At 43.9% G+C, this 27,322-nt stretch overlaps 1 protein-coding gene and 1 non-coding gene across 2 annotated transcripts in view; one reads left to right on the top strand and one right to left on the bottom strand.

The window, feature by feature from the left end:
- The window catches only part of VAT1L (vesicle amine transport 1 like), a 141,732-nt gene that overhangs the window by 92,829 nt on the left and 21,581 nt on the right, over positions 1-27,322 (bottom strand). The window contains exons 2-3 of the mRNA XM_046682865.1: positions 26,974-27,103; positions 22,319-22,534 (exon numbers count right to left, since the gene is read on the bottom strand). Of these exons, the coding sequence (XP_046538821.1) occupies positions 22,319-22,534; positions 26,974-27,103 (346 nt within the window). The remainder of the gene's footprint in view (positions 1-22,318; positions 22,535-26,973; positions 27,104-27,322) is intronic.
- LOC124251636 (small nucleolar RNA SNORA15) lies at positions 23,216-23,359 on the top strand. The gene has a single exon (XR_006891828.1). It is a non-coding gene; the product is annotated as a small nucleolar RNA SNORA15 (small nucleolar RNA).

Here is a 27,322-nt window from a genome sequence, read left to right as displayed (position 1 = left end):
ACATCATGGTATGTTTGAGGGTCAAACAACATGGCAGATTTTGGGTTGAGCAATAAGGAGAGGCTGCCCCAAGACAGAAGGTGGAAGACACCCAGAGGTGGGCCTTAGGGAAATAGACGGCAGGAGGCCCCCTCCTTCAGAACAAGATGCGGAGCAGGCTGGCTCCGAAGGGAGCCTTGGATACACAAGAACTGAGTCCTGATCGCCCCCTGCCATTTCAGCCCTTCACACCTCGAGTTGCTCATACGAACAGGAAGCGCTGGAACACAGCATCTGTGAGGGCCCCATAGAGGCAGCTCAGCTTATGGGGAGAAGAGAATGTGGACATTTTTTTTTTTAATTGAGATGTGATTGATATAGAAAGAGGCTATACATATTTAATGTCTATATCTGGACCAGTTTGGAGATAAGTATACATCCATGAAAAGGTCACCATAAACAATGCTATAAACTTAATCATCACCTCTACAATTCCCTCCTTTCCTCGTTCTTTTTTGGATAACATTTAACATAAGATCCAGCCTCTCCACAAATGTGTAAGTATCACAGTATTGTTAACAACAGGTGCTATGCCGTACAATAGATCTCCAGGACTCATTCATCTTGCATAGCTGAAACTATGCACCCTTCAACCAACTCCTCCCCAAGACTCCCTCCCCCCAGCCGCTGGTAACCACCATTCTATTCTCTGCTTCTATGAGTTTGACTACTTTAGATTCTTGATATAAGTGGTATCACACAGGATTCATTCTTCTGTGTCTGGCTTACTTCACTAAGCACAATGTCCTTCAGGTTCATCCATGTTGTAGAAAAGAAAAGGATTTCCTTCTCTTTTAGGGCTGAATGACATTCGATTGTATGTCTATACCACATTTCAGTCACCCAGTCATCTGTCAACGGACAATAGGTTGTTTCCATGTCTTTGCTATTGTGACTAATGCTGCAATGAACACTGGAGTACATTTATCTCCTTAAGATCCTGATTTCAATTCTTTTGGATGTATACTCAGAAGTGGAATTGCTGGATCACGTAGTAGTTCTATTTTTAATTTTCTGAGGAACCCCCATACTGTTTTCCATAGTGGTTGCGCCAATTTACATTCCCACTAACAGTGCACAAGGGTTCCCTTTCCTCCACATCCTCACCAACACTTATCTTTTGTTCTTTGGATAACAGCCATCCCAACAGGTGTGGGGTGGTATCTCATTGATTTGCATTTCCCTGATGATTAGTGATGTTGAGCATCTTTTGAGTCAGGCAAATCTGAATTTGATGCCTCGCTACACCACTGATAGGCTGTGGGTCTCTGGAAAGATACTTCATCTCTTTGCACCTCGATGGTCTCATCTACAACATGGAGACAGAGCTCACTACCTGCAAGTGTTGGTTAGAGGCCCGCATGCACACAGACCAGAGCACTCAGTACAGTGCTGGGCAGAGCAGATGCTCCGGAGATTTTCGGGTCCTTGCTCCTCTTACACCAAAGAAGGTAGGTGCTGTGTTACGATCTTCAACCCACTAGTTCCAGGTTAAGCAGCTTTTTCTCAGGCTCTCTGGAATTTATGATGGCCAACTGCAGGGCAGGTGGCTGGGTTAGAAGGGTTCCATTTATGGCCACCACTCCCCACACCCCTAACTCCTAGCAGGCACAGCTGTGAGCCTTGGCAATCTGAGTGCGGGCATCTGTATTGTAAATATTTTTAAGTTTCTATATATTATATAATGTTTTGACATCTTTAAAAACCTTTCTGGCTGCAGAGAGACTGCCCCTCCCTGGCTAGCCAATACTTGGAAATAACAAAATGCACAACTGGAAGTATGCCCTTGATGTACAAACTAACCAGCCAAAGGAGCCAGACCTCCCCTCTCTGCTCCGTACACCCCAGGAGGCATATTCCTCTGCCTTAATCATCCAGGGCCAGGCACCCAGAAAGAAGAGACCACTCCTAGACCCCAGACCCCACTGAAATTATCCAACCTCACCCATCCTAAACTGTTTCCTCTGCCCTGCCTTGCCTTTTCCGCAGAAACCCCAATAAAGGCCATGGCCTAAGCATTTCTTCTGCTCCTGTTTTCTGACTCCTGACCACCCTAGTGTCTTTCCCATGTGGCCCTGCATGGCATGCCTTGCCTCCTGTCTCTAGGACCCGTGAGCATAATAAACTTTGTTTTCCTGAGCCTCTCCTCTGTCTACTCTTGTGGCCACATCTGACTATCTCATAAATGAATACAAAATGGCATCCCTCACTTGCCCCAGGGGTTGAGTGTTTTTGTGCGGTATACAGCCTGCCCAACTGCACATGATAACTCTACTAACCAGCCTTCATAGGAATCATACCAAGTCTTGTGTCTCTCATCAGTACCATTTTCCAATTGCGGGAGACCATGGGTGGCCACAGGACAACCCATAGCCCACAGACTCCCCCATTGCCCGAGAGTTGGACTCCAGCAACCATGTGGCTGGAATCCCAGCCAGGAAGCCAGTCCAGGCCACCAGATGGCAAAATCCCCTTCATAGGGCTCTAAATCATGGTTGGTCAGAGCCACTTCCAGGCTGGCTGCCTTCCATGCAGTGCATCTGGATAAATTTCCTGGATAATTACATTTGCATAGTGGGATGCCGGATTCACATTTCCAGCCAAATTACAATTGGTGCCCACAGTTTGGAGCTGTGGTTTTGATAAATGCATCTATTTCAACCAAAACCAAAAAGTTAGGTAGGGCGATCATACAAATTATCATCTAAGATTGGGATACTCTTTGAGAGTGAAGGGAGATGCTATTACTAATTTTGCCTGTTCAACAGGCATAAACTAGAAGTGTTTTAGGCAAAGTGAGTCACCCTCCCTATTAGGGTGTGGCCACCTTAACATTAAGTCAAGGAAAGGAACTAATAGGGTGGCTAGGAGAAAAGAGCAAAGATGTGGCATCCATGAGACTTTTTGATCCTTGGATCTACCAGTCACCACTTGAGGGACCTTGGCTCAATTATTCTGAACTGACAGCCTTACCTATAAAGTTGGGATAATATTACTGACCTCATAGGGTTGTCATGAAGGTTAAGTAGGCATATGTAGAGAAAGCTCTGCACAAGATGGAGCAAAATGTGGGGGCTTAGGAAGCAGAAGCTCACTTCCCTGACACCCATCTTCGGCCATCTGCTACACTGCCTGCATCCTAAACCCAGGGATTTCTGAAACCAATGAGCAAGAGCGCCTGGCAGGAAGTCAGTGCACTTAACTCAGGATGATGGTTTTCACAACTCAGGGGTCTGCCTTTTTCTGAGTGTCCCTGTTCATTGAAGGTGCCTCATTAACCAGGCCCCTTGCCAGGACCAGGAGCCTGACCCTGTTGTCAACACCCCTCTGACAGCATCAACAGCTTCACTGGAAGCACTTGCCCTGGTCGTGAAATATTCAAAACCTCAAATCACTGCTCTCCCATGCCAGCTCTCAGAGATCAGACATTGGGACTCTTTCTGTTACTTCAAATCCCAAGGCTGAGGTTCTGAATAGGGTGATGCAGAGCTCATTACAGCTGGAAGGTGGCATCGGATGCTTCTGGATGAGGGTATGTTTAATATGCAGTTCTGTAGGGAAGTGAAGAGCAGTGGCTGGGTCTCCAGATGGGAATTCCCATGGGGATGTTTAGCCTTATCCGCTGGACCTTTCCTACCTCTCCATCCTCAGACCTGCTCTCCTTAAAGAGCAGCTCACTTCCCAAAGCTTTGCCCTGCCATTTCATATCAGCCGCAAAGTTAAAGTTAACTGACTTTCTTTGTAAATGCAACAAGTGAAAAATTATTTCACTCTCAATATTGTTTACCAAACCGTCTCCCTTACTTAAACAGGGACACCACCAGGTCCAACCTATGTCTTGAATCACCTCTTTATTCGCAGCTCCCGGTACTTCACCCAGCACATGGAAGGTGTTCATAAAATGTGGGAATGAATAAATGAATGAACGAAAATCTCTTGGCATTTTCTCCTTCTTTGACACATCTCAGTAAGGCAACACCCTGTTCCTTTCATGATGTTCTTTTCACTGTCCCACAAAGTTTACAAGTTTACTCATCATTCCATTCAGTGAAAATTCATGTGCCATGCACACAAATCAATGTGCTGTGCTCTCTGCACATCTTCTTTGTGCCACTCACTTGCTAGGTTCTAGAAAGATTAAGTGGCAGGTTAGCGGACATGGATCACCTGCGGACCGCCCCTGATTATGTACTAGCCATCTAGAATTAAGCAAGTCAGGTAAGCTTTCAGAACATTAGTCTTTGCACATGTGTGCGGTAATGGTGCCCTCAAGGTGGAGTGAAGGATGTGTCCTTGTGAAGGGCTGGGCATCCTCAAGGAGTGAAGGATGTGTCCCTGTGAAGGGCTGGGCATCCTCTTTGGTCCCAGCTAATATATGGCTAAGGACTTCGACTCCTCTTTCATCTCCTCAACAAGATCTCTGACCAGGCAATCACACCTGGTGGGACAAGAAGGGAGGAACCCGATGAGCACTGAAAGCATAGATTTGGAGATTCTTAAGGCCTAAAAATGTTCTTGGGTCATCCACTCCAACCTCCTACCTGGTACAGGAAGCCTGACTCAGCTCCCTCCTGTACATTTCCAGGATGAAAACTAGTGAGTTGGAGATGGAGAACTAATTGCCCCTCAAATCAGTCCATTGTATTTTGGGGCAACTCTGATTGTTTTGAAAGTCTTATTTATATTGCACTATGGGTAGCCTCCCTGTAGATTTTGCTCCTAGGAGTCACGGCACACAAAACAAGAGACTTGTGTGTCTCATGCCCCTTATTATCACTCTGTTCATATTTCCAACATCACTCCCACACCCTGTAACTTCTTATTTCCAGCCTATGTTCAATCCCTCAACTCTTCTCTGGCAGATGGAACCATGTCCAGTGGACAATGGCTTATCAGGTGAAAATCCTCTTAAATGTGGCATGGTGGGGCCATCTCACTCCACTTGAACGTGAGTGGTTCTAGATATTTCTGTGTTCACAGCCTACTTTCATATGACAGAATTTGGAGTAGCACACTTGAATGGATCAAAAAGATCAAAATAACACTAAAAAAGTAGGGAGGATGACATTGCCGTTCACAACCACAGCATAGCAATATCTCACACTCTCTGTAAAGGAAACAACAGTCACCCTACTGTTCCCTTGGTTTTGCCACTTGATTTTAGAACTGCTTAGTGGCCTGACCAGGCTCTTTTTACACAGGTGCATAAGACAAATTTGTTGCATGGCCCAGCAAAGAGGTGATCTTCCTTAGGCAACAGCTTCAATTGAAGCTTCTCCTTTTACTCACAGCAAGTTGTATCGCAAGCTAAGCTGCATTCGGGAGCTCTCTCGTGTCCACACCCTGATGGACAGGCAGGACATGTACCCTCAGTTGTAGCAGAAGCCAAGTGTACACATGGGTCAATTATTGCCAAGGTTTTGGGGTGCATTGTTGGTACGGTATTAGGGTAACCCAATTTGAAGACCACAGGTTTATATGTCAGAAGCATAGGGGACAGAGGGAGAGGTGGATGGTTTGGGCTTTGTCTCCCTTTCTCCTCCCACACACCCATTACTTTTGGCCTAAATATTTATAGGTGGAAAGCAACAAAAAAGCTAAATGAAAATCACTCACAGTTCCAGGGTTTCCTGTCTGCTTCCTCATTCCCAAAAAGCTCTTGGCAAGACTGAAGCCATTATTTCCCCAACCCCAGCACAGACTCTGGACATATCAGCAAGCTCTCCTGGGAGAACGAAATGCCACATTTTGCAGTGGAAGGATCTATTCCAATCTCTACTAAGCTCTTTCAAAAGGGTGTTATGAAAGCAACACATACTCATGCCCAGTGTTAAGAATGAAATTTGGCAAATACAGAAAACTATAAAAATGTCAACTTTGATGCTATATCTCAGAGATAAACACTTACATAATTTGGCTTACTTTGTTCCAGTAGTTTTCCAACATGTTTATATCAATATTTGGTTGTCCACAGAATTGGAATCACACTGAATATATACCACTGTGAACCCTGATTATTTTTTTCTTTCTAAGCTTCTATAGTAAGCATTTTTGTGGGTCATGAAAAATTCTCTAACACCATCATTTTGAATGGCTGGGGGATATTCTATTGTGTGGATATACTATAATTCCTTTTAACCAATCCTTGTCTTACAGGGCATTATAATGCTATCCTACAGTAAACCATATGTTTCAGTGAACATCTTTGCACATAGATGTTTGACTGTAAGTTTCAGAAGGCAGCCTAAATCTGTTTTATCTGCTACTGTACATTTTGTGTCTAGCACACTGTGGGACAAACTGCAGATGTTCAATGTTTGAATACAGACTGGCTGCCTGTTTGACTAACTCTCTGATCATTTCTTTAGAAGAGAATGCCAGTAGACAGGATTGTGTCTTGTATCCTATATGGCAACCGTACCAGTATGAAATTACAAGGTCAAATGGCTTAGTACAGTTCTAAAGAGAGAAGATTTGGAAGGAATTCCAGACTCTGTGGTCCACAGAGTGACAAAGGGAGCCTGCTGAGGGCCGTTTCTGGTTTGAAGAATACATTTTGGTTTGGGATGTCAAACATGGTCACCGGCTTAATGGCTTACAAGCTATTTTAAGTAATAAAACTGTCTACATGTAGTTCACATTTTGATGATAACATACTCATTTATTATTTCCACATACTTAATAAATGTCTCCTCCTCTGTGTAATTAAGAACCTCATTATCATTACACAGATGCTGTCTGCCTGGAACAGGTGAAGTTCATCAGTTTAATTTGATCAAACAATTGCCAAGCCCCCACTCCATCCTGTGCCATGTGCTGGAAGCACAGAGATGCCTAAGACCCACTCTGACCTCAAGAAAATTTGTCTACATAAGAAAACCTGTGGACAATTGCAACATGCTAGTGCCTGGCATATGGAGGTAGTTAACACATATCTATTGGATGGATGGATGGATGGATGGATGGATGGAGCCTGATGAAGTCAGTATAAGGAAAACAATGTTGAAGGTGTAGAGATGGGAGAGCAAGGAAGGTTTTCAAGGGGAGGTGACATTTAAACGATGAATAGGAATTTTCCAGGTGGAGAAATAAGGAGAGTAGCAAAGGCTGTCAGGTTGGAAAGTGCATGGGTACAAGGGGAAGATGGACAGAGAGGCATGGCTAGAGATAAAAAGGTTGGTGGGGAGGAGATGCTGAAGTGGGATGCTTGAGTTAATCTTTGGCTGATCATGAATGACTCGTTCAGAGGGTGTGGGTTTCCCCAAAGGCAGACCCTAAGATGAAGACTTATGTGCATGTAGTTTATTTGGTAATCAATCCCAGGAAGTAAGATGAAGGAGTGGGTGGTGAGGCAGGGAGCAGTATGGGTGGGTATCCAAGGTGCCTGCCACAAAGCCTTGTGGGTAACAGGCTAGATCTCACAAGCCAACTCTGTGACTAGACAAGGACAATAACTCTCTTCCAATGACTTCATACCGTCAGCCATTGCTGCCTGGGGTGTTTGATGTTTCCTAAAGACTATGACGTACTTCTTTCTTGCTTTTCACAGAATTGCCTCCTTGTCTCTGCTTAAATGTCACCCACTCAATGAGGTCATCTTTGATGATTCGATCTGCAGTGTGTCTTTCTCCCTGTTTGCAGTCTATGAAAGCATCGTGATCTTTTCCATGTATATATATAATATTATATATATGTTATCATATGTATATGTACATGTGTATAGCTGTTGTTTATACATATATATGTATATACATATACATATTTGTTCGATATTCGGCCATGTGCCCATCTCCCTCATTTGCCATTGCATTCTAGACCCCTCACATGCTGCCTGGCACATGGTAAATGCTCAGTAAGCATCTGTTGGGTGAATCAATATGGTCCACCACCTGCCTCATGCACTTTCTAGCAGAGGAAACCTCATCTCCTCCATTGTCCTCCTCCACAGCCCCAGGCCTCAAGGTCCTAACGTCCCTCCACGCTGTGGGGTTGTGTGGCTGGGGAAGAATCCTGAGCAGCAGGGAGTCTGGCCTCTGGTTGGCCTGGGAAGGGGAGTGCAGGTCTTGGCATTGAGCACGAAGCCATTTTCTCATCATGGGGATGGGCTCTAGAGAACAGGGCTCCTTTTAGTCACTGCTCTTGAGGCTTAAAATATTTGCCCTCCTTAATGCATTCCTGACTGGACGTGCCTCTTAATCACCTCAAATCCAGGATTTCAGCGTCACTAGTGTAATTAATTGCCTGGAAGGTTTAGACCTTTCTGTGGGAGAACTCGGGCATCCCTGGGAAGTAAGGATTGCCAGATAAAATCCATATTTGCTAAATCTGGCAACCCTACTGGGACTGACCTTCTGTTGGGGTTCTGGAGGAGGGGGGAGTAACATGCCCACCCTAAGCTGGGTGGCTTGGTGCAGACCCACACCTCACCCTGCCCCACAAGCTTCACTCCTGCCCTCTCACTGCCCACCTGGCTTCTCAGAGCCCAAGATGACCCCATATACCATCAACAAAGACCGGTGGTGGGGAGGTTGCTCCAGTGCTCCCAAAATAGGTGAGTGGGCAGAAGCAATGAGCAGATGGGTAGACCTGTACCTGCTGCCTCCTCGCTTCCTGACCTACCTTGGTGGTTTAAAACACAGGCTTTGAGAAAGACTCATCTGAGTGTGAATTCTAGCTCCATCTCTGCCAACCATGTGGCTTTGGATGACTGACTTTATTTCAGCAAGCCTAGATTTCCTAAGTCTCAAAATGGGCTGATGATAATAGTATGCATCTCACAGGGCAGTTGTGAGCATACATAAAATAATGAATGGAAGGCACTTGGCAGTATGATTGTGAAAAATTAAGCATGGAAAAAATACATTTTCATACTTAATTTTGTGTATATCATGTATATATATATTATGTATATAAAATTCACAAAATTTGAAAAATTATAATTTGAAAGATTTGAAAAATTGCTACCAGGTATCGTCTGGGAATTCTTTCCTCCATCAGTTTATCCATGCAAAGAGTTATGAATGAAATTCAACTAGTGCAGTTGGGTGTACGGAGAGTGGAAGGGTCTTGTGAAGACAACATTACAGAGGATAAGGGCCCTCATGGTTTCTCCCTGCCTACCTTCCTCACCTGCCACCACCTGCCCCTCTGCCTTGACCATACCCAATACTTGCAGATCCATGCTTTCCTTGGGCTTTTGTGCCATGTTTCCTGGCAACCTGGAAAACTCCTATTTATCCTTAAGAATTCTGCTGACATATCACCTCTCCCCCATAAAGAATTAATCATTCTTTCTCCCAAATTACTTCCATTGTTTCTATTATTGCAGTCCACACCATACTTCACATATTTAGCTGCTTGTTGGTCTCCTCCAGAGAACACGCAGTCCTCCAAAGCAAGGACTGTGTCTTATCCATCTTTGTCTTGGCAGGGCACTGTCTAGGGCCAGGCAGAGTGGGCACCCATATATATGACCATTCCAACTGGCCTTCTGGTTTCTTCAGCCCCAGGAAGAGTTTTCAAAGTCTCCCCTTGAGAAACAGTGGCCAGCCTGATTTCGAAAGCCCTTGGTAGCTTCCGTTGATGGATATAGTTTGGTGCCACCATGGCTTTCAGAAAACATAGAGTCCAGACTTGTCCTTGCATTAGTCGAGACTCCTGTTTTGTCACCACATCGCAACCCCATGCTGAGCTCAGGACCATCGCCTCCAGAGGAAGCAGCCTCCGGGCTCTTCCAATCACTGAGGAAGTCCAACTTCTTCTCTCCCTGTCAGAGCAATGAAGCCCCAGCTCTCAAAAGCAGGGTGTCCAGGAGACAGGCCGACAGCTCGATGGAATTTTCTGTCAGCTTTCTGACATGCATGGCATTCCTGTACACCTGACACAGTCTGAATGTGGCCTAGACATTTATGAGACAGAACAGGAGATTGTCGTTTATCCCTCCGTTGCCCCAGGACCACTGCCAGTGCGTGTGATGATCTGTGGTGTGCAGTGGGTCCACGAGGACGGAATACAAGTGGACACTCCTGCCTGATGTTAGAGTTACACAGAAGCATTTAGAAATGCTCATGAAAAATGTATTATTGTTGTATATGAGGCATTTGATTTAATGGTTAACTTGTAAACCCATGCAGCTCACTTAAGATTTGAGATTGGAATTATCCAGTTAACCTGCAGATGCACAGGGCAAAAAAAAAAAAAAAAAAAGTGAAAACAAGAACGCTGAGGTAATCTGAATATCTGCCTCCTAAAATCCACGCTGGATAGTCGTTTCCAATAGGACAATTAAAAATAGCTCAGTGGGTATTAAGTGCCAGACCCTATGCTCACTACTTGATATACATTAAATGACAAACTCATTTGTAAAATGAGAAAACTGAGACTTAGGAAGGTTCAGAACTGTGCCCTGGGTCATACAATCAGCAAACAGCAGGGCCAGGATTTGAACCCACATCTGCCACATCCAGAGCCTTAACCATTACACTCCTCTACCACACAGTAAACATATTCCTTACTAAGAGCCTATGTATTTGATCAGAACAACCGTCTGTATATTTTCTCCTGGTATAAAAAACCAAATGCTTGTTCCAGGCTGAGCAACATGGACATGAATGCCAGACAAATTTTATGAACACAAAATAAAAAATGACACTGAGGAGGACAAATAGCATCCTTAGTGTCCACATATGCCTTATGGGTAGCTTTTCTTGTCATTTTACACTAAAGTGTGTTACTGACACTCTCCAACTACTGACTTCAGACTCCAGCAAGAAGTCAACCCTTCCACCAGCTGGGCAAGCAGCCAGAGAGGCTGGACATCAGAAAAGCTCAAAAGTGGAAGAGTTCACAGGTTTGGTAATGAGAGATTTTGAAATAAGCTTTCTAGCATGACACAGATGGGTGCCATTTCATGAGGACTTCCCTGTTCACTTCCTTCCCCCATGATAAGCTGGGTCGCCCATCTGCTTTTATTAGCAAACACTAAAACATGTGCAAGATACATGTTCTGTTCCATTGCCTGTTATTTCTGAGGTAGGGCATGCTTCAGACATAATCACAGGCACCATTTACTGCATGTTCCCTCAGAGCTGGCATGGTGCTAGGATTCCATATATCATCTCACTAACTGTACAACCACCATAAGAGGGTGGTGCTACTATCCCAATTTCACATACAAGGAAATTGAGACTTAGAGAGATTAAGCAGTTGGTTACGATCAGCCAGTAAGGTGCTGAAGCTGGCAAGCAAATACAGGTTGGTCTGACTTCAAAGATTCTTAACTTCTAGGCCATAATAAACATAAACTAGCATAGACTAATACAGAGGATTGGGATGAATAACAATACATTCCTTAAATCTATATTTAATGTTTATTACACGGTACAAAGCACTATCCCAAAAAGATAGTGATGTCTAATTTTAGGTGAACTACTTCTGAGTGTCAGGCTCTATTCTAAGTGCTCTGAACCTGGTTCTCAAACTTGAACATGCATTGGAGTCTCTTGGTGGGGTTGTTAACACACAGATCGTCGGCCCCACCCCAGAGTTTCTGATTCTGTAGCAGGTCTGGGGTGGGGCCCAAGAACTTGCATTTCTAACAAGTTCCCAGGTGATGCCGATGGTCCAGAGACCACACTTTGGAAACCATTGCTCTGTATGAATTAACTCACTGAGCACACACATCGATGCTTTAATCTTCATTATGAAGATGAGGAAACCGAGGTCCCGAGAGGTTAAGTAACTGGCTCAAATAAAGAGAAATACACCTTTATAGTTGAGCTTCTCTTCGTTAAGCTGAGCCCAGAATAACTTTACTTCTCTCTCCTTGACACTGCCAGCAAATCCCACTACAGGAGGCTATCCAAGCCCAGTTTACCCAGCTCAGGGCCATGCTGTGAAGTTATTCTGATGTTTCGGCTGGCATATATCCTGGGTTTATTAATACCAAGGGAAGCCCAAATGGTTTAGGAAGAAACAAGTATTCACCAGCTCCCTTGTCCACCCACTTATTCAACTCATTAGCATTTATTAGCTTCTTCTGGGCACTCAGCAGAGTTCTAGACAACAGGGAAAATCTCAGAAAGGAGAAGATAAGCTTCCTGAACTAAGTGAGCATCAGGCTGTGAAGCGAGGTCTAAATGAGCGCCATCAGTGAGGAAGTAGACTGATGGACCCGACTCAGCAGGCAGGCAGGTTTGTATGGGCTACAGAGATGATGCCCGAGAATCATAATGGTGAGCGCAGTAATTGTTGTAGGCCAGGTTGCCTGGAATAGGATTCTGAGTGGAGAGCTGCATGCAGGTGTTTATTGGAGAGCGCTCAATACAGACAGAGAAATAGAAAGAAAGGAAGATAGACAAAGGGATAGCAAGAGAGCCAGGCAAAGAGAGATGAGAGACAGAAGGAGGAAGGGAGGGAAGGAGAGAAAGAGAGAGCAAGAGAGACAGAAATTTATTATGACGACTAAGTTTGGTGGGGGTGGGCAGGGGAGGATAGGAGGCAGGGTGGAAGAAGGACTCCAGCTTGTGAGAGGGAAAGATGGGGTTCGAATTCCATCTCCATATCCTGTCATAGAGTTGAGGAGCCCAAGCACATTGTGAACAGGAGGTGAGGAAGGGATGCTGTTGAGTTTCTCATGGAGGGAGCTGCAGGATGGACATGATCAGCCTGGGGGTAGGGTACTCAGGACCATGGCTGACAGCCTGGTGGATGCCTGCGAGAACAGATGAGGCGGGTTCTTGCTCTGCATCTCACTCTTTGCCAGCTGAACTGATTTTTCATCTTAATAAAGGCAATAATATTCCAAAAAGCAACTGTGGCCTTTTGTATGTGTTGCTGGGGAAGTGGATGGGTCCCCGGTGTCACATAAACTCAGCAAAGACTAGTCCACGTATTTGGAGTTCTTGACACATGTCCAGGGGCTGGATCTATAGCGCTAAATTTTCCTTAAAGTCTAATTTTGTGTTATATGTTTGAGGAAAGTGAAGTGTGGAAGGGGGTTTGTGTGACAACTCCACTAAGACGTGAGAGCAGTGAGCAGTGGCTGTCAGGGAGCATACACACAGGGAACTGAGATTGGTTTTATCTGCTCCTTGCTCCAAATTTCAACAACCAGCCGCCAGTTGACTGTCCCTATATGTTGCTCTCTTGTTTCTGGCTATAAATATCAGAATACCATTGAGTAGTATTTCCTATCAGATAGTGATAATAATAATGTGATGACAGTAATAATAGTAATAATAACACGTGACATTTGAATTTTCTATGTGCCAAATAGCATGCTATGCCCACAATATCATCCTCTTTTAAAATGCATATAAAAACAATGAGACAGGTATTATATTCACTGTTATAGGTGAAGAAACAAGGTCCAAGGACGTTAAAGTACTTGTCCAAGGCCTCTCACCTGGAAAAAGGAGAAGCTAGGATGAAAACCAGCTCTGACTCTGGAATTTGGGCCCTTATGTTCCACACTGTCTCCATACCTTAAATGCTGCCTTTGGGGCCCCTTTTTTTCTCCTTTCCCTTTCTTCCTTCATTCCCTCTAGAAATATTTATCAAGCACCACCAATGTGCTGGGCACTGGGCTCAGCGCTCAGAATACAGGGATGAAGGGATCACACCACCCTTGCCTTGGTGAACATGGCAGCCTGGGGCTTAATTCCAGCTGGATGGTTAACGTCAACGGCAACTCCAGTGCTGAATCTGCTTGACTCCTTGGGAAACTGTCTGTGTCAATGGAAGACAGTCCCTTCTTCCTGAGGATACCTCAGCTCCTGGGCAACCCCAGGTTGTACTCAGCTCTCGCGGAAGCAAGCCCACCAACAAAACTCATGGACTAGAATCCATTCCAGCTCAGCCTAAACAGAAGCAGCGCTTCTCTCAGTACTGCCTCTCTGTCAGCACAGCCCAGTAGTTAAAAACATGAGCTCTGTATTCTAGTTCACACACTGGCTCTTCCTCTTCATAGCTCTGTGACCTGGAACAAGTTACTTAACCTCTCTGTCTCTCAGTCTCCTCTGTTAAAATGAAGATATAACAGTATCTACCTCATAGACAGTGTGTGGAAATTACTGGGCTCAATCTATTTTAGCTCTTATCCCTTCATGAACTGATATATATATATATATATATATATATATATATACATATGTATTCAACTAATATTGAGTGAATGAATCTTGCCTCAGAGGCCAAATTTAACCTTTATAATATTTATGATAAAGATAGTTTCTTCGACCCAGTCGTGATTTACTGTAAAGGAGTTAAAAGCAACTAGAATGAAGATCAAATGAGGCTTTTGCAGACATAGGCATAGCTTGGAAGAAGTGTTTTTAGATATACTTTTTCTCAACCTAAGGCATATTGCTGAGTTGCAAGGAGTCCAGACACTGGCTGCCAACATCAGAGGTTTCCAGAAGCAGGGGGGTGGCGCCTTGTTCCACGACACGTCTCTGAAGCATCTTTGACATTAAGGAAGGTGAGGGCCTGTTTCTCAGGGTCAGCAGTTACAGAACGAGGGTCTTAATCATACCAGTGAGTCCTCAGGCCACAGCCCTTCCTGCTGATGCTGAGATGCAATTAATCCTCGTCCCTTTGATTATTCATGAGGATATGACAGAGCACTTTGTTCTCTTTAAATTTTCAGAGGTTCCATTTCCCATTGTGGCCTGCCCCTGGGGACCAGGATGTCTTGCTATCCCTAAGTCCCCCTTATCCAGGGCACAGTGTGGGGCAGGCAGAAGGAATGAGTGGAGGGGCAGATGTTTCTGTGCTGTGATATAGTGCCAAGGGCATTGGATTGGGAGTTCATGGCCCCGGATATTTGAGCTTGAATTTGGTCTCTCCTGCTAACTAATGCTGCAGCCTCAGAAATAACAGTGAACCTCCCACCCTGGGAAATTTTAAGAGCTAAATTTCACTGGGTGTTTATTGTGGGCCAAGCACTGCTCCAAGTTCACAAGTACCACTCAAGGCTGCCACTAATATCACCCCACTTTACAAATGAGGAAACAGTCTTGGAGTGGTTGAGAGGGTGGAGCTGCCACGTCCTATCCAACGGGGAAAGTTCCTACGAGGGCTAAATGAATAACGTCTTCAAAGAGTCTGGGACAGCTAGTGTTGATACAAGTTGGTGTCTGTCTTTGTTCCCTTTCCACTCTGAGATCTCACGCATGCGCCTGCTAGTTGGGATGCTGAAGGAGACAGACTGAGCGTGGCTGGACCATGGGAAGATGGAGGGGGTGATGGGTAGACCACGAAAAGGGGGCCTCAGTCAACGAATAATGCACACCAGATGCAGACCAAAAACTCTGGGAAGAATATTCAGAATGTGAGATGCCGCGAGCAAGGGCGCCAAAAACTGCTTACTAGATTGAAATTTACGAGATCACTAAGAATGATTTTTCCCCCCTGGGATTAACTCAATGACATGGCCTGCCTTAGCTCAGCAAACAAATTTTCTAGAACAGAGGAAAATGGCTTGCACCAGCTTTTTGATTCAGAAATGTTTACTGCATTTATTACGTAGCAGAAAACAGGCACAAAAATAATAAGACCCACTTGCTCTGATGGAGGGGTGAATAGGGTGGAGGAGGGGATAAGATGAACAAGCCAACCACTAAAAACAATACCCATAAGAGCTAACACTTGCTTTCTGCCTGTGCCTACGTTAAGTGCTTCCTAAGCATCAGCCTAGTTAACATACACAGAAACCCTGTGAGGAATAAACGTGTTGTTATTATTTTCATTCTGTGAATGGGGAAACTGAGAAGTTGAGTAGCTTGCCCTAGGGGGTGGGCTTTGGACATAGACTGTTGCCTCCAGGGCCCATGCCTTAGCCATTACCCTTAGGAGAGCAGAGGGGGAAGGGGTGCAGCATGGTGATGTGGAAAAGCCAGACGCCCTGTGCGTATAGTAATGGAAATGCCAGCTGCCGTAACGAGTGAGCCCTGGAATCTCAGTAGTTGAGGTAATAGAAGTTTCCCCCTATGTTCACTGCAGCATTATTCACAACAGCCAAGATGTGGAAGCAACCCAAGTGCCCTTCAACTGATGACTGGATAAAGAAGATGTGGTATATATATACACCGGAGTACTACTAAGCCATAAAAAAGGTAAAAGCATCCCATTTGCAACAACCTGGATGGGCCTTGAGGGTATTACGTTAAGCACAATAAGCCAGATAGAGAAATACAAACACCACATAATTTCACTCATATGTGGAAGACAAACACACACATGGATAAAGAGAACAGATTAGTGGTTACCAGAGGGGAAGGGGGTTGGGAGTGGGTGAAAGGATTAAAGGTGCACATGTGTATGGTGACGGATAAAAATTAGACTATCGGTGGTGAGTATGATGCAGTCTATACAGAAACTGACAAAGAATAATGTACACTTGAAATTACACAATGTTGTAAACCATTGTGACCTCCATAAAATAATTGAAAAAAAAGATAACAGAAGTTTCTTTTCTCCCCCTTGTACATATAAAGTCTAAATGGCGGTGGGGCAAGGACAGGACAGGGGTGAAAGTGCAGTTAGTGAGGGTCCTGGGTGGGTGGAGGCTGACATCTTTGACATGTGCTCCAGGTGAACTTTGACATCTGCCAGGAAACTGGGAAGAGAGAGAGCAGGGAGGACTTCACAAGAAAGGGCAGGACTGGAAGTGATGCGCATCACGTGGCCTCGGCTACGACCCACTGGCTCAGGCTCAGGTGAGTGGCCCCAGCCAGATGCAAGGGCAGGGGTGGTGAAGGCAGTTTAAAAAGACAGTCCCTGGGGCCAGCCCCAGTGGCCTACTGGTTAAATTCAGTGTGGTCCGCTTCATTGGCCTGGGTTCGGTTCCCGGGTACAGACCTACACCACTCATCAGTGGCCATACTGTGGCAGCAGCTCATGTACAAAATAGAGGAAGATTGGCAGCAGATATTACCTCAGGGCGAATCCTCCTCAGCAAAAAAAAAACAACAAACAGTCCCTGGCTGGGCAGCAGCTTATCAGCAGCAACCTCCATCTGCAGAAGGAGAGCACAGAGCTTTGAGAGCAGCCATCTCGGCCACATACCTACGGAAGCTCCAAGTCCTTCTATATTACTGAAATAAGAGGAATAAGGAGAAGTGGCCAGAGAGAGAGAGAGAGAGAGACAAGGCCCCGATGACGAGGGCCATACGTGCCAGGAAGCTAAGGAGATCGAACATTATCTTTACAACAATGGGCGTCTCTGTCAATTACGAGCAAGGAGTGACAGAGCCGACTGGTGTGTTAGGAAAACCACTCTGGCTGCAGGTAAAGAGCTGACTTCAGAGAGAGGAAACTGGGCAGGCAGCCAGTAAACGGATGCTGCAGGAATCTAGGCGAGATGTCCTGGGGCCAGAAGTGAAACAGCAGTAGACAGGGCAGGGAGAGGCAGGCAGAGACAGCAAATGTCCTGCTGTCTGGAATCCTTTATATGAAAGCCTCCCTAACCCGCCTCTACTTCCCCACGAAAGCCCAGCTCACTTCTACTTCTCGTGAGTGCCCCACCCTTCACCTCTACCTCCACTCTTGTCCAATTTACCTGCTTATCATCCTCAGACTGGAGTGCAAATGCCACTTCCTTGGGGAAGCCTTCCCTGATTTCACCCCCACCTCTATCTCAGGTCAGTTCCCTATTACAAGCCTCATAAGAGCTTGTATCTCCCTTTCATAGCACTTGGCGAAGTTTTTCACATGATTATTAGATTTATATGCCCACCTTTGATCCAGAGGGCTTCTCCGAAAGAAGAAAAGCTGTGGTATTTGCTACTGAATCTCTAGTGCCTAATTCAGTGTCTTGCACAGAGTAGGCCCCCACCACATATGTGTCAGATGAGTGAGTGAATAAAGGAATGAGTCACAGGATTTGGAAACTCATAGCACATTGAAGAAGAGCTAAGCAACAGTCTTGGGTTGCCGGCTTGAGTAGCTGGGTAGATGTTGATGCCTTTCATGGTCAATGATGGTTTTATTTTCAACAAAATATTCTCCTATAGTGATTTTGCAGATGCTCGTGTTTTTTCTGCTGAAATAAATGACTATCCAATATGTCCAAATCCTCCAACACACTGAGGATTCCTACTCACCCAGGCTCTCACAGTTGACTGTAAAAATGATGTATGGTTCATCAGTCATTCAGGGAGGGTACCTGCACACGTGCCCATATAGAAGGTGGGGGAGCCTCATGATGCCCCCTCTATAGATCCTGCCTGCCTTCTGTGGTTTCTACTTTGAAGTGATTTGAATGACACTGGGAAAAATGCCTCATCCATAATGAATAGAATTTAATAATTGAGTGGTAGCCACTTAACTCTGTCTGAAAGTTTAGTTCCGCTTTCCTTTCCAAGATCTGTGGCCCATCTCAGGTTGCTACTCTCTCTGTTTAGATGAGATGATGAAAAAGGGAAATGGAAAGCATCACATGTCAGACTCAGATGCAAATAACTATGTCGTGACAGTAATGTTACTCTCCAGAAACTGAGCACATCCTCAATCAAGATGCTCAATGTCCTGGCAGCTTGTTAAATAGGACTGGCAGTAAAACCCTCATCCTGAAGTTCCTGACATGAGCCACACTCAGTTGCTTATTTTGTTACTTTTCCCTTAAGGAAGTGTCAGCCCATTTTCAATCAGGTTCTACAGATTTGATCAGGGACGTTACCCTCTCAAACCATCTGGTTGTGCTATTGTCAAAGGAAGACGGGGTCTTCAAAGATAGGACAGAGCAGTGTAGACACTTGGGCAATTCCAATGAGAAAGCAACCTGCTCTGGATCAAAATATTTTCCTATACTATATTAAAGTTTCCTTCAAAATTACGGTTTAGTCTGACGTTTGTCACATTCTGTCTGCAAATTCCCCATCCCAGACTTTGATAAAAATCAGACAGATGTCTTGGTGCCCTTAGAAATGCACACTTTATATTAACTTAGGAAACCTTATCCTAATTAGATTGAATCCTTTTTTATCATCTCATCAGCATCAAGTTAGGAAACGTGTCCCTGGGACACAGTCTTTTGGCTCTTTAAAATGTCTATAGTTAGCGCTGGGTGAGAGGTTGAACAAATGTTTGTTAAATGAATGAATAAATAAAAGGATGAATGATTTGGGTTCTCCCGACATTCTGGATTGTCAAGTGGAAACGGAACAGGCTTCGGAACCTACTCATATTAGGATACGAACCCTAGTTCTGCTACTTGCTACCTGGTTTTCTTCAGGCCTCTGTGGGGTCTCCACGCTGAAAAGGGAGGCAGCCCAGGGAAAGTGGCTGCATTAGTTTCCTGTTGCTGCTGTAACAAGCTATCACAAACTTAGCGGCTCAAGAAAACAAAACCAACACAGATTTATTACATTACAGTTCTGAAGATCAGAAATCCTAATGGGTTTCACTGGCTAAAATCAAGGTGTTAGCAGGGCTGTGTTCATTCTGGGGGCTCCAGGGGAGAATCCATTTCCTTGTCTCTTCCAGCTTCTAGAGGCTGCCTGCATTCCTTGGCTCATGGTCTCTTCCTCCATCGTCAAAGCCTGCAGTGTAGCATCTTAAAATCTCCTTCTGACTCTTCTACCTCCCTCTTCCATCTTTAAGGACCCTTGTGCTTACATTGGGCCCACCTGGATAATCCAGGATACTCTCTCCATCTCAAGGTCCTTACCTTAAATCACATCTGCAAAATTCCTTTTGCCATGTAAGGTGACATACTCATAGGTGCCAGGGATTAGGACATGAATGTCTGTGGGGGTCCATTAGCCTGCCTACCACAGCAATCATGCAGCCAGTGGCTACATTTATCGGATTAGTCCAACAGTGATGGGAAGCACCTCCATCCCTCTCCAGGGGATCATACATAAAGCATAAAAAGCACACCCCAGGAAGCTCCCCCCACCATGAGAACAGGGGCTGGTTGTCTTCTTAAGAGGAATCTAGTTCTGCCTGGGGGTGACTGACTGGTCTTTCCACTGTGGGGCAGTGGAATGGTCTGGGCTCTCCTTAGGACTCTTTAGGTTTTATAAGACAGTGACAACTCCACCCTAGCTTGGTTGAGTGTTCACCTAAATGGATGTGCACTTGGCCAATAGTCTTTCCTATAGCGGTAACCTTGAACTCAGTGCTGCACACTACCTATCAAATCTTGGTTGGGAGAAACGCTATTCAAGGAGACTCTCTCACCTGAGAGATGGGCAGTCCAACCACACCTTTAAAGTGTCCACAGATTAAGCCAGACTACAACATTTTGGTCCCAGGATATTTGCTTTCACTAAATTTTGTTTCACTTTGGTGCTATTAGACTACATTAGGGACACATCATAAGAAAAAGCACCACAGAAATACATGAATTTACTATGACAATTTTGTTGAAGATGTTCATAGCATGTCTGCATACATTTCTTATGAGAAACCATAGAGAAGTATTTCCCCAGTCTCAAAACCCCGTACTAGTTATGGTTTTCCCTAGTAATTGGTTTGTTTCCATCCAATGCACACTAGCTCACAGGGCTGACCATTTTTCTCTATTTGCACCCACTATTAGGAAGTGAAGAGCCAAGACTTGTCCATCTTTGCCAAAGCTTTAGGACATCATAGCCAAGACATCATAAGCCTAGGACATCATGGTACATTATGTGCACCAACTTATTTCCCTACCTTCATTCTCTCTTTCCCCAAGTTCCTTCATCTGGTTCACATTTTAGTTCTTATTGTTGTAGTGTCCGTAAGCCCAGAATAAGGCATGGCAAAAACTCATTTCCCAAGATTTTTTTTCTCTTTTGTGAGACACGTGCCCCTGATACATTTCTCTTTGTTCCAAGAACAAAGTCAAATGAAAAAAAATAAAAACATCAAATGAGACGTCATCAGTGCTGATGTTTAAACACTGACTCTCAGCAGAACTGAGTTTAGCACCATTGTAAAGACAGGAGCTTATGCTGAAATATGAAAATGGATCTTAAAGCTTTGTATGCCGAGCACACTAAGATTGTAAATGCCAGCGTTCTAAATGGATTGCTTGCTGTTAGCAGATTCATTGACACTGAGACCCATTTCTTTTCTAAGAGATGTTTAACTTTTATTATATCTTTACTCATGGTCAAAAGACATCGGCAAATTTGCTAAAGTGATTAAAGATATTCCTCTAAAGGCATTCCTAAAGTTTTATGTCTTTGTCTTCACGTTTTTGTACGTGAGCCTGCCTTCTTAGAAAGGAAAAACAGAAAAGTGTTTTATAGCATGTAGGGTTTTGATAGTTTTAGAAAGCCAAGATTTTAAAAAAACATTAATGTTAGCAGAACCTCCAGTGAAAATATCTTCAAGATAGACCCAACAGGAGGAGTTCATCTCTGAGTTCATCAAACCACAGAATCACCAACACTGAGAACCTCTCAAACCCTATTAGATGCTGTATCAGGACCTTCTCTTTTTAATCTCTATACCCATAGAGTCTAGAATATAGCGTGAGTTCCATAAATACTTGTTGAATTAATGAGTGATATCTCTCACTCTCAGAAAGATTAGCTGTCTACTGCAACCTCAGCAGACCATGATGACAGGAACATGGTACTTGCCATGTGGCAGGTGGGCAATATGTACTAAATGACTGGCATTAAGACACATCCGAACCACAGGAACTTTCTGCCATGCCGGAACTCCAGAGCAGCAATTTTTATTTCCTTCATTTTTTCCCTTGTCAAAGACACACCTGACAGATGACATTTGCATGTGCAACCACTTTCATTGGTATGCTTAGGTTTATGTGTAATTCCCATTGTGACAGTAAAATCTCTGTCTATCTTGCTCCCGCTCAAGAAAATATATCAGAACACAAATGAATATAGATATCATTAATATGGGAACAATCTCTATTCCATGCCAGTTTATTGAAAAAGCAAATCATCTGCCATTTTGGCTTTTCAGACAACAGTAGTAGTACCTGACTTATGAGGTATCTCACAATGATTGACATAACAGTTCATTGTGACACAAAGCTGAGAGTGCTTCTCGACAGAAACCGTCTCTGAAACTCACTGAGTCCTGATACGCCATCTTGGAGACCTTTCCAAACTCCAGAAAAACCATATTTATGAGGCTTACCCTAACCCCAGCACAATCATCTATATGAGCTCCACCATCCATGTGAACTTCACCAGAACCATAGAGATCATCCCTATTAATGGACATAGCTCACACAGGAATCTCATCGTCAACTGGGTATCACTTCACTTTCACCATTATGACTTTGAGGAAGAGGACTCACAAGCGGTCAACTTACCACACCACCGCCAGCCGAGTGCACGAGCACGGACATCCCTTCTCGGAGGTTGGCAACTTCAAAGAGCATCATGTAGGCTGTGACGAAGTTCATGGGGAACGCAGCAGCCTCGGAGAAGCTCATGTCATCTGGGATCTTGTAGACAAATTCCACTGGCGTGCAGACCACCTCTGCCCAGGCATTGTAATTGACAAATGCCATGACACGGTCTCCAATCTGGGCACAGGGAAGCATTGGGTTAGTGGAGGTTTCTTAATCTTTTGTGAGGGATTTCTCAAATACTCCTAAGAATCTGAAAACTATAGATTCCATCCCAGAAAAAAAAGCCCCGAATCCTCAACTATGCACACCCTCACCTGCCTCCCAATTTCAAGGCATTTGTGGATACAAGGAAGCCCATCTATGAAAACTTCCCAGGGGCTGTGCAAGCCCGGTTCTCTACTCCTCTTCTCAAGCATGAAGATAGAATGTGCATCACATCACACATCGCGGCATGTTAGGTCATTTTATTGACTCAACCTCTCATCCAATCCCTGTTTTGGAGTTGAGGAAACCTCAGCCACAAGGAAGGTTGAAGGGGCAGGGCCAGGAGTAAAATCTACTCTCATTTGTTCTCTGCCACCCTATGTGGATTCCCTGCCAGGCTAGCTCACTGTGGTATTGGCATCAAAGGTTAGCACTGGATTACCGATTGCCATGGATGTGAACTCTAGTGCACCAGAGGAGCCATGTAAATCCAAGTGCAGGAGACTGAACAACAGCAATGAGGCTCCGAGAGAAACAGGAGAATGCCACCGAGTGTGACGAACGGCAACTAACATTTATTGGACACATATTATATGGCCTAAGGGCGTCACGTGTTTTAACTCGTCTAATCCTTACAAATACCCTCTGAAGGCATGGCTGAATCTGTGCTCTTTTTATCAGTATTTTACACAGCCAGACACCACGCAGTAAAAAGAGCAGTCTTACCTTTAAAGTGGTTATGATGGTATGCTAAGTTTTTTTCATAGCATATCATTAATAAAGGGAAATAAGTAAACTAGTAGAAATAGCTTGCATGAGCTGCCAAGTGCTAGTTAAATTGAACCATTCTGCTGTTCGATGTTAGTTGTCCGTACTATGACTATCAAATGCAATATACAAGTTGCTGTGGTCATAGGGAATTCTCAATAAATTAATGGCTTTCATATATGTATGTTTTAGTTTACACAGTCATGCACTGCATAATGATACTCGGTCAACGACAGACTGCATACATTACGGTGGTCCAAACAATCAGTACCATATAGCCCAGGTGTGTGGTAGGCTACACCATTTAGGTTTGTTTAAGTACGCTCTATGGTGTTCGCACAATGATGAAATCACCTAATGACACATTTCTCAGAATGTATCTCCGCTGTTTAGCAATGCATGACTGTATATATTTTTATAATTGATTCTCCTGTTTTACTTTCTTTGTATCTTAGCTTTTCTCTTCTACTTCTATCCAACGACAATAACAAAAGCCTTCCATGAGATGGGTTCTGTAAGAGCCTCATATTACAGACGAATGATTATAGATTTCATAGACATTTAAATTGAGGCAAAAAGAGATTAAAGCACATGCTAGAGAGTAGCTGGGCCAGGATTTGAATCTAGGTCGGCTGACTCCAGATACAAATAATTAATTCATTACACCTGAGATAAGTGCTACCAAGAAGACATAAAGTTAAATAAGGTGTACAGCAGAGGAACCAACCAAGTCTGGGAATATTAAACTCTTTAAGACTTAGTATCCTTAGCTCTAAAATGGGTATAATATTAGGAAAGAGTCCTTATGAAGATTAAATACCATAATATGCATGCAGTCAGTTGGCACAGTGCCAGTAAAAATGAGGAAAGAGCAATCAATATTAACTCTTAAAAAGAACAGATTGGATGGGGCTGGCTCCGTGGCCGAGTGGTTAAGTTCGCGCGTTTCGCTGCAGCGGCCCAGGGTTCGGATCCTGGGTGCGGACATGACACGGCTCGTCAGGCCACGTTGAGGTGGCGTCCCACATCCCACAACTAGAAGGACCTGCAACTAAGATATACAACTATGTACCGGGGGGGGTTAGGAAATAAAGCAGGAAAAAAAAAAAAAGAACAGATTGCTTCCTGAGCTCATGGAATTCATAGTTTAATGATCAAAAGCTCAATATAGACCCATTATATTTCATGAAGCTTTCTAATGAAGGAATAGCAGTCTAGTGAAGACACTGATGGAAAGGAGAGGCTGTCTCACTGGCAGTGAGTGTCCCAAGCCTTGGAAGGGTTGAAGACCAAATGATGCATGTTGGGAGTATCATCTTAAATGCAATGGCTTGGACCAGAGGATAAGTAAGGTTTAGCTCTGGCATCCTCTTCTGCAGAGAATCATGAAAACTCAGAGATGCACAGTACCACAGAGTAGCTGACGGCCTCCAGTGTCGACACAGAGTGGATAAAGCGTATTTCAACCACCTTGACAGTGATGGTCACAGCCATCACAGCAGGGCTGACTGCTCCAGGTCTCTCATTCAACTTGGCTCCATCTTTTCCATTTCATTATCAAAACGGCAAAAGGAGCTAAGCAATCAGATCAGCCCTAGTCTCAGAGTCCAGAGGTAGGCACCTTTTTTTAAATATCCACTTCACCTCATTATTTAATTCTGCCAAGAAAAAGAAATTAGTTCTGGGCAAGTGAGCCCAAATTATTCCTTCACTGCTTTGCCTCTGGCAACAACTTTTCAAGCCTCCCTTGCAACTGATCAACTAAGAGAGCTATTCAGTGTGCTGCCGCATGGAATTCTATCTTCAACACAATTGAAAATCTTAAATCAAAATTATAGATACTATTAGTATTGGCTTTTCTCCCAAATCACACCCTGACTGGAAACCTGAGATGACATCTATTTCTTTGTACAGCCGAAAGTCACTGGAGGAGAGTGGGCATGAAGGGTAGGTTTGACTATAAGTAAGCCAGGGCTCACTGGAAGATGAAAGATCATATATAAGGGAAAATATATATAATCAAGCATAGCAAGTCTTCCCTCTAAACCAACGCCAACAACATTCCTATCTATGTTATATTCTAAAATAATGGGTGATTTATCCAATACTCATAGACTAATAGAGTGAGCAGTATGGTGTTTTCCTCTGGGACCATGTGGAGGAGTGACAAGCAGATAAAATTTCTTATATGCAACACTTTTCAGGGAGAGGCGGTGTTGCCTCTGGTTATATTGCCCACCTGGGGACAGAAAATGTAAAATCATGTGAAAGAAAAGAAAAAGCTCATTTAGTTCTTCTTTCTCCACATTTCTCTGCTGTATTATCTGGAAACCATTGACAAAAAGACTGATGAGTGGGATGAGTTTCTAGACGTCCATCATAATGAATTTGGATCACACTGATATTTTCAGTGTACTGAGGCTCGGATCGCGCTGAGACCAAGCAGCAGCTCAAATTCAATTCCAAGGGCATGTTGGCATTGCATTTTATAGGATTTTTCTTCCTGCATTTAGTATCGCAACATTTGCAGGCTGGGAGCAGGGGTAAAGGTCCTGGGATTGTAGGAAGAGTAAACAGGCTCTGGTGACTTGAATCTAAGTTCAACTATTACTTACTACCTTTCTGATCTCACGGAAAATTAGTGAACCCTTCTGAACCTTGTCTCCATGGGGATAATAACAACTGTTACCTCGCAGGCTTGTTGTGGGGCTGAAAAAAGATAACTTGCCCATGTTTCTCGTTGCGGTAGATTCTCAAATGTGGCTCCATTCATTTCTCCCTGGGGAGGCACTTTGTTAGGAGTGAGAGCTCTTGTACCCGATTTCCATTATTTTTCCTCACTCCAAACTACTGCAATTTCGTGCGATTGATTTGCCCACAGTTTTTCAGTTATTATAGATGGGATTCTATCTGATTTGCATTATAATGGTAGGAAGGGTCATATATCTTTTCACTGATTAAAAAATTTTTATTATGGAGAATTTTGAACATGTACAAAAGTAGTCGGAATGATATAACTCTTTTTATCCATTGCACTACTCCCTAAGCCATCAATTCATGGCCAATGCTGTCCCATTGTCAGCTACCTCTACCCTTTGGCTTTAAAATCTCCTCTACAAATGCACTTGCCCAACGTAAATGCATCAGTTCAGTAGATATTTAAAGAAACTTAATCATAAAATACAGAGGTTATTCTCCCCAACTTTCGTGTTTTGTGATTGATTTTTGAGCCTGAGGTGATGGGAAAATGGGAGCCACGGGTGAAGGCAGGGGGTGTGCACACTTAGTTAATCCAAGGCCAAATACTCTTATTAATAGCTGTACAACATGAATAAAGGGGATGACAAGACTTCCCCCAACCAGTTCGCCAGACTTCTGCCAGGAGCAACCAAGATAGTAGACGAGAAAGGCATGAAATATTTAGGCATTATAAACACTTTATAATTATATATTATAAACATTAATTTTATTAATGTTTAATTAATTATAATTAAACATTATAAACATTGTTAACAAAACCAAATAATAAGACAACAAGAATAATACACGTCAGATTACTTGAAACCTTTTCCGCATAACCTTTTATTATCTCAATGGACTCCAGATAAATAGTACTCTTTCAGTCAGAAGTCACAAATTACCTCGTATCCTTTCACGCTGTCCCCCAGAGCTTCAACAATCCCAGAACACTCAAATCCTGGCACCAGGGGCGTCTTGGGAGGGTTGTCAATATTCCCTTGTCGCACCATCAAGTCAATGAAGTTTAAACCACTGTGAACAGGAAATGGGAAAAGAGAGAAATTCAAAGTGACATCCACAAGAAGGCACTGGCCTGGCTTTTCTTCCATTCCCTTCTCATCCCTTTCTCCCTTCCTTCATTTCTCTCTCCTTTCTTTCTTCTTTCCCTTTTTTTCTTTCTGCCAAAGTGTGCCTAAGAGCAACATCACTTAGCTAGATGTCATCATTAAAGCAAAACTCAATTATCTCTAT

The sequence above is a fragment of the Equus quagga genome, chromosome 13 (assembly GCF_021613505.1).
Source record: "Equus quagga isolate Etosha38 chromosome 13, UCLA_HA_Equagga_1.0, whole genome shotgun sequence".
In the NCBI taxonomy this organism is placed as follows: domain Eukaryota; kingdom Metazoa; phylum Chordata; class Mammalia; order Perissodactyla; family Equidae; genus Equus; species Equus quagga.
This window is presented reverse-complemented; position numbering and strand designations above follow the sequence as displayed.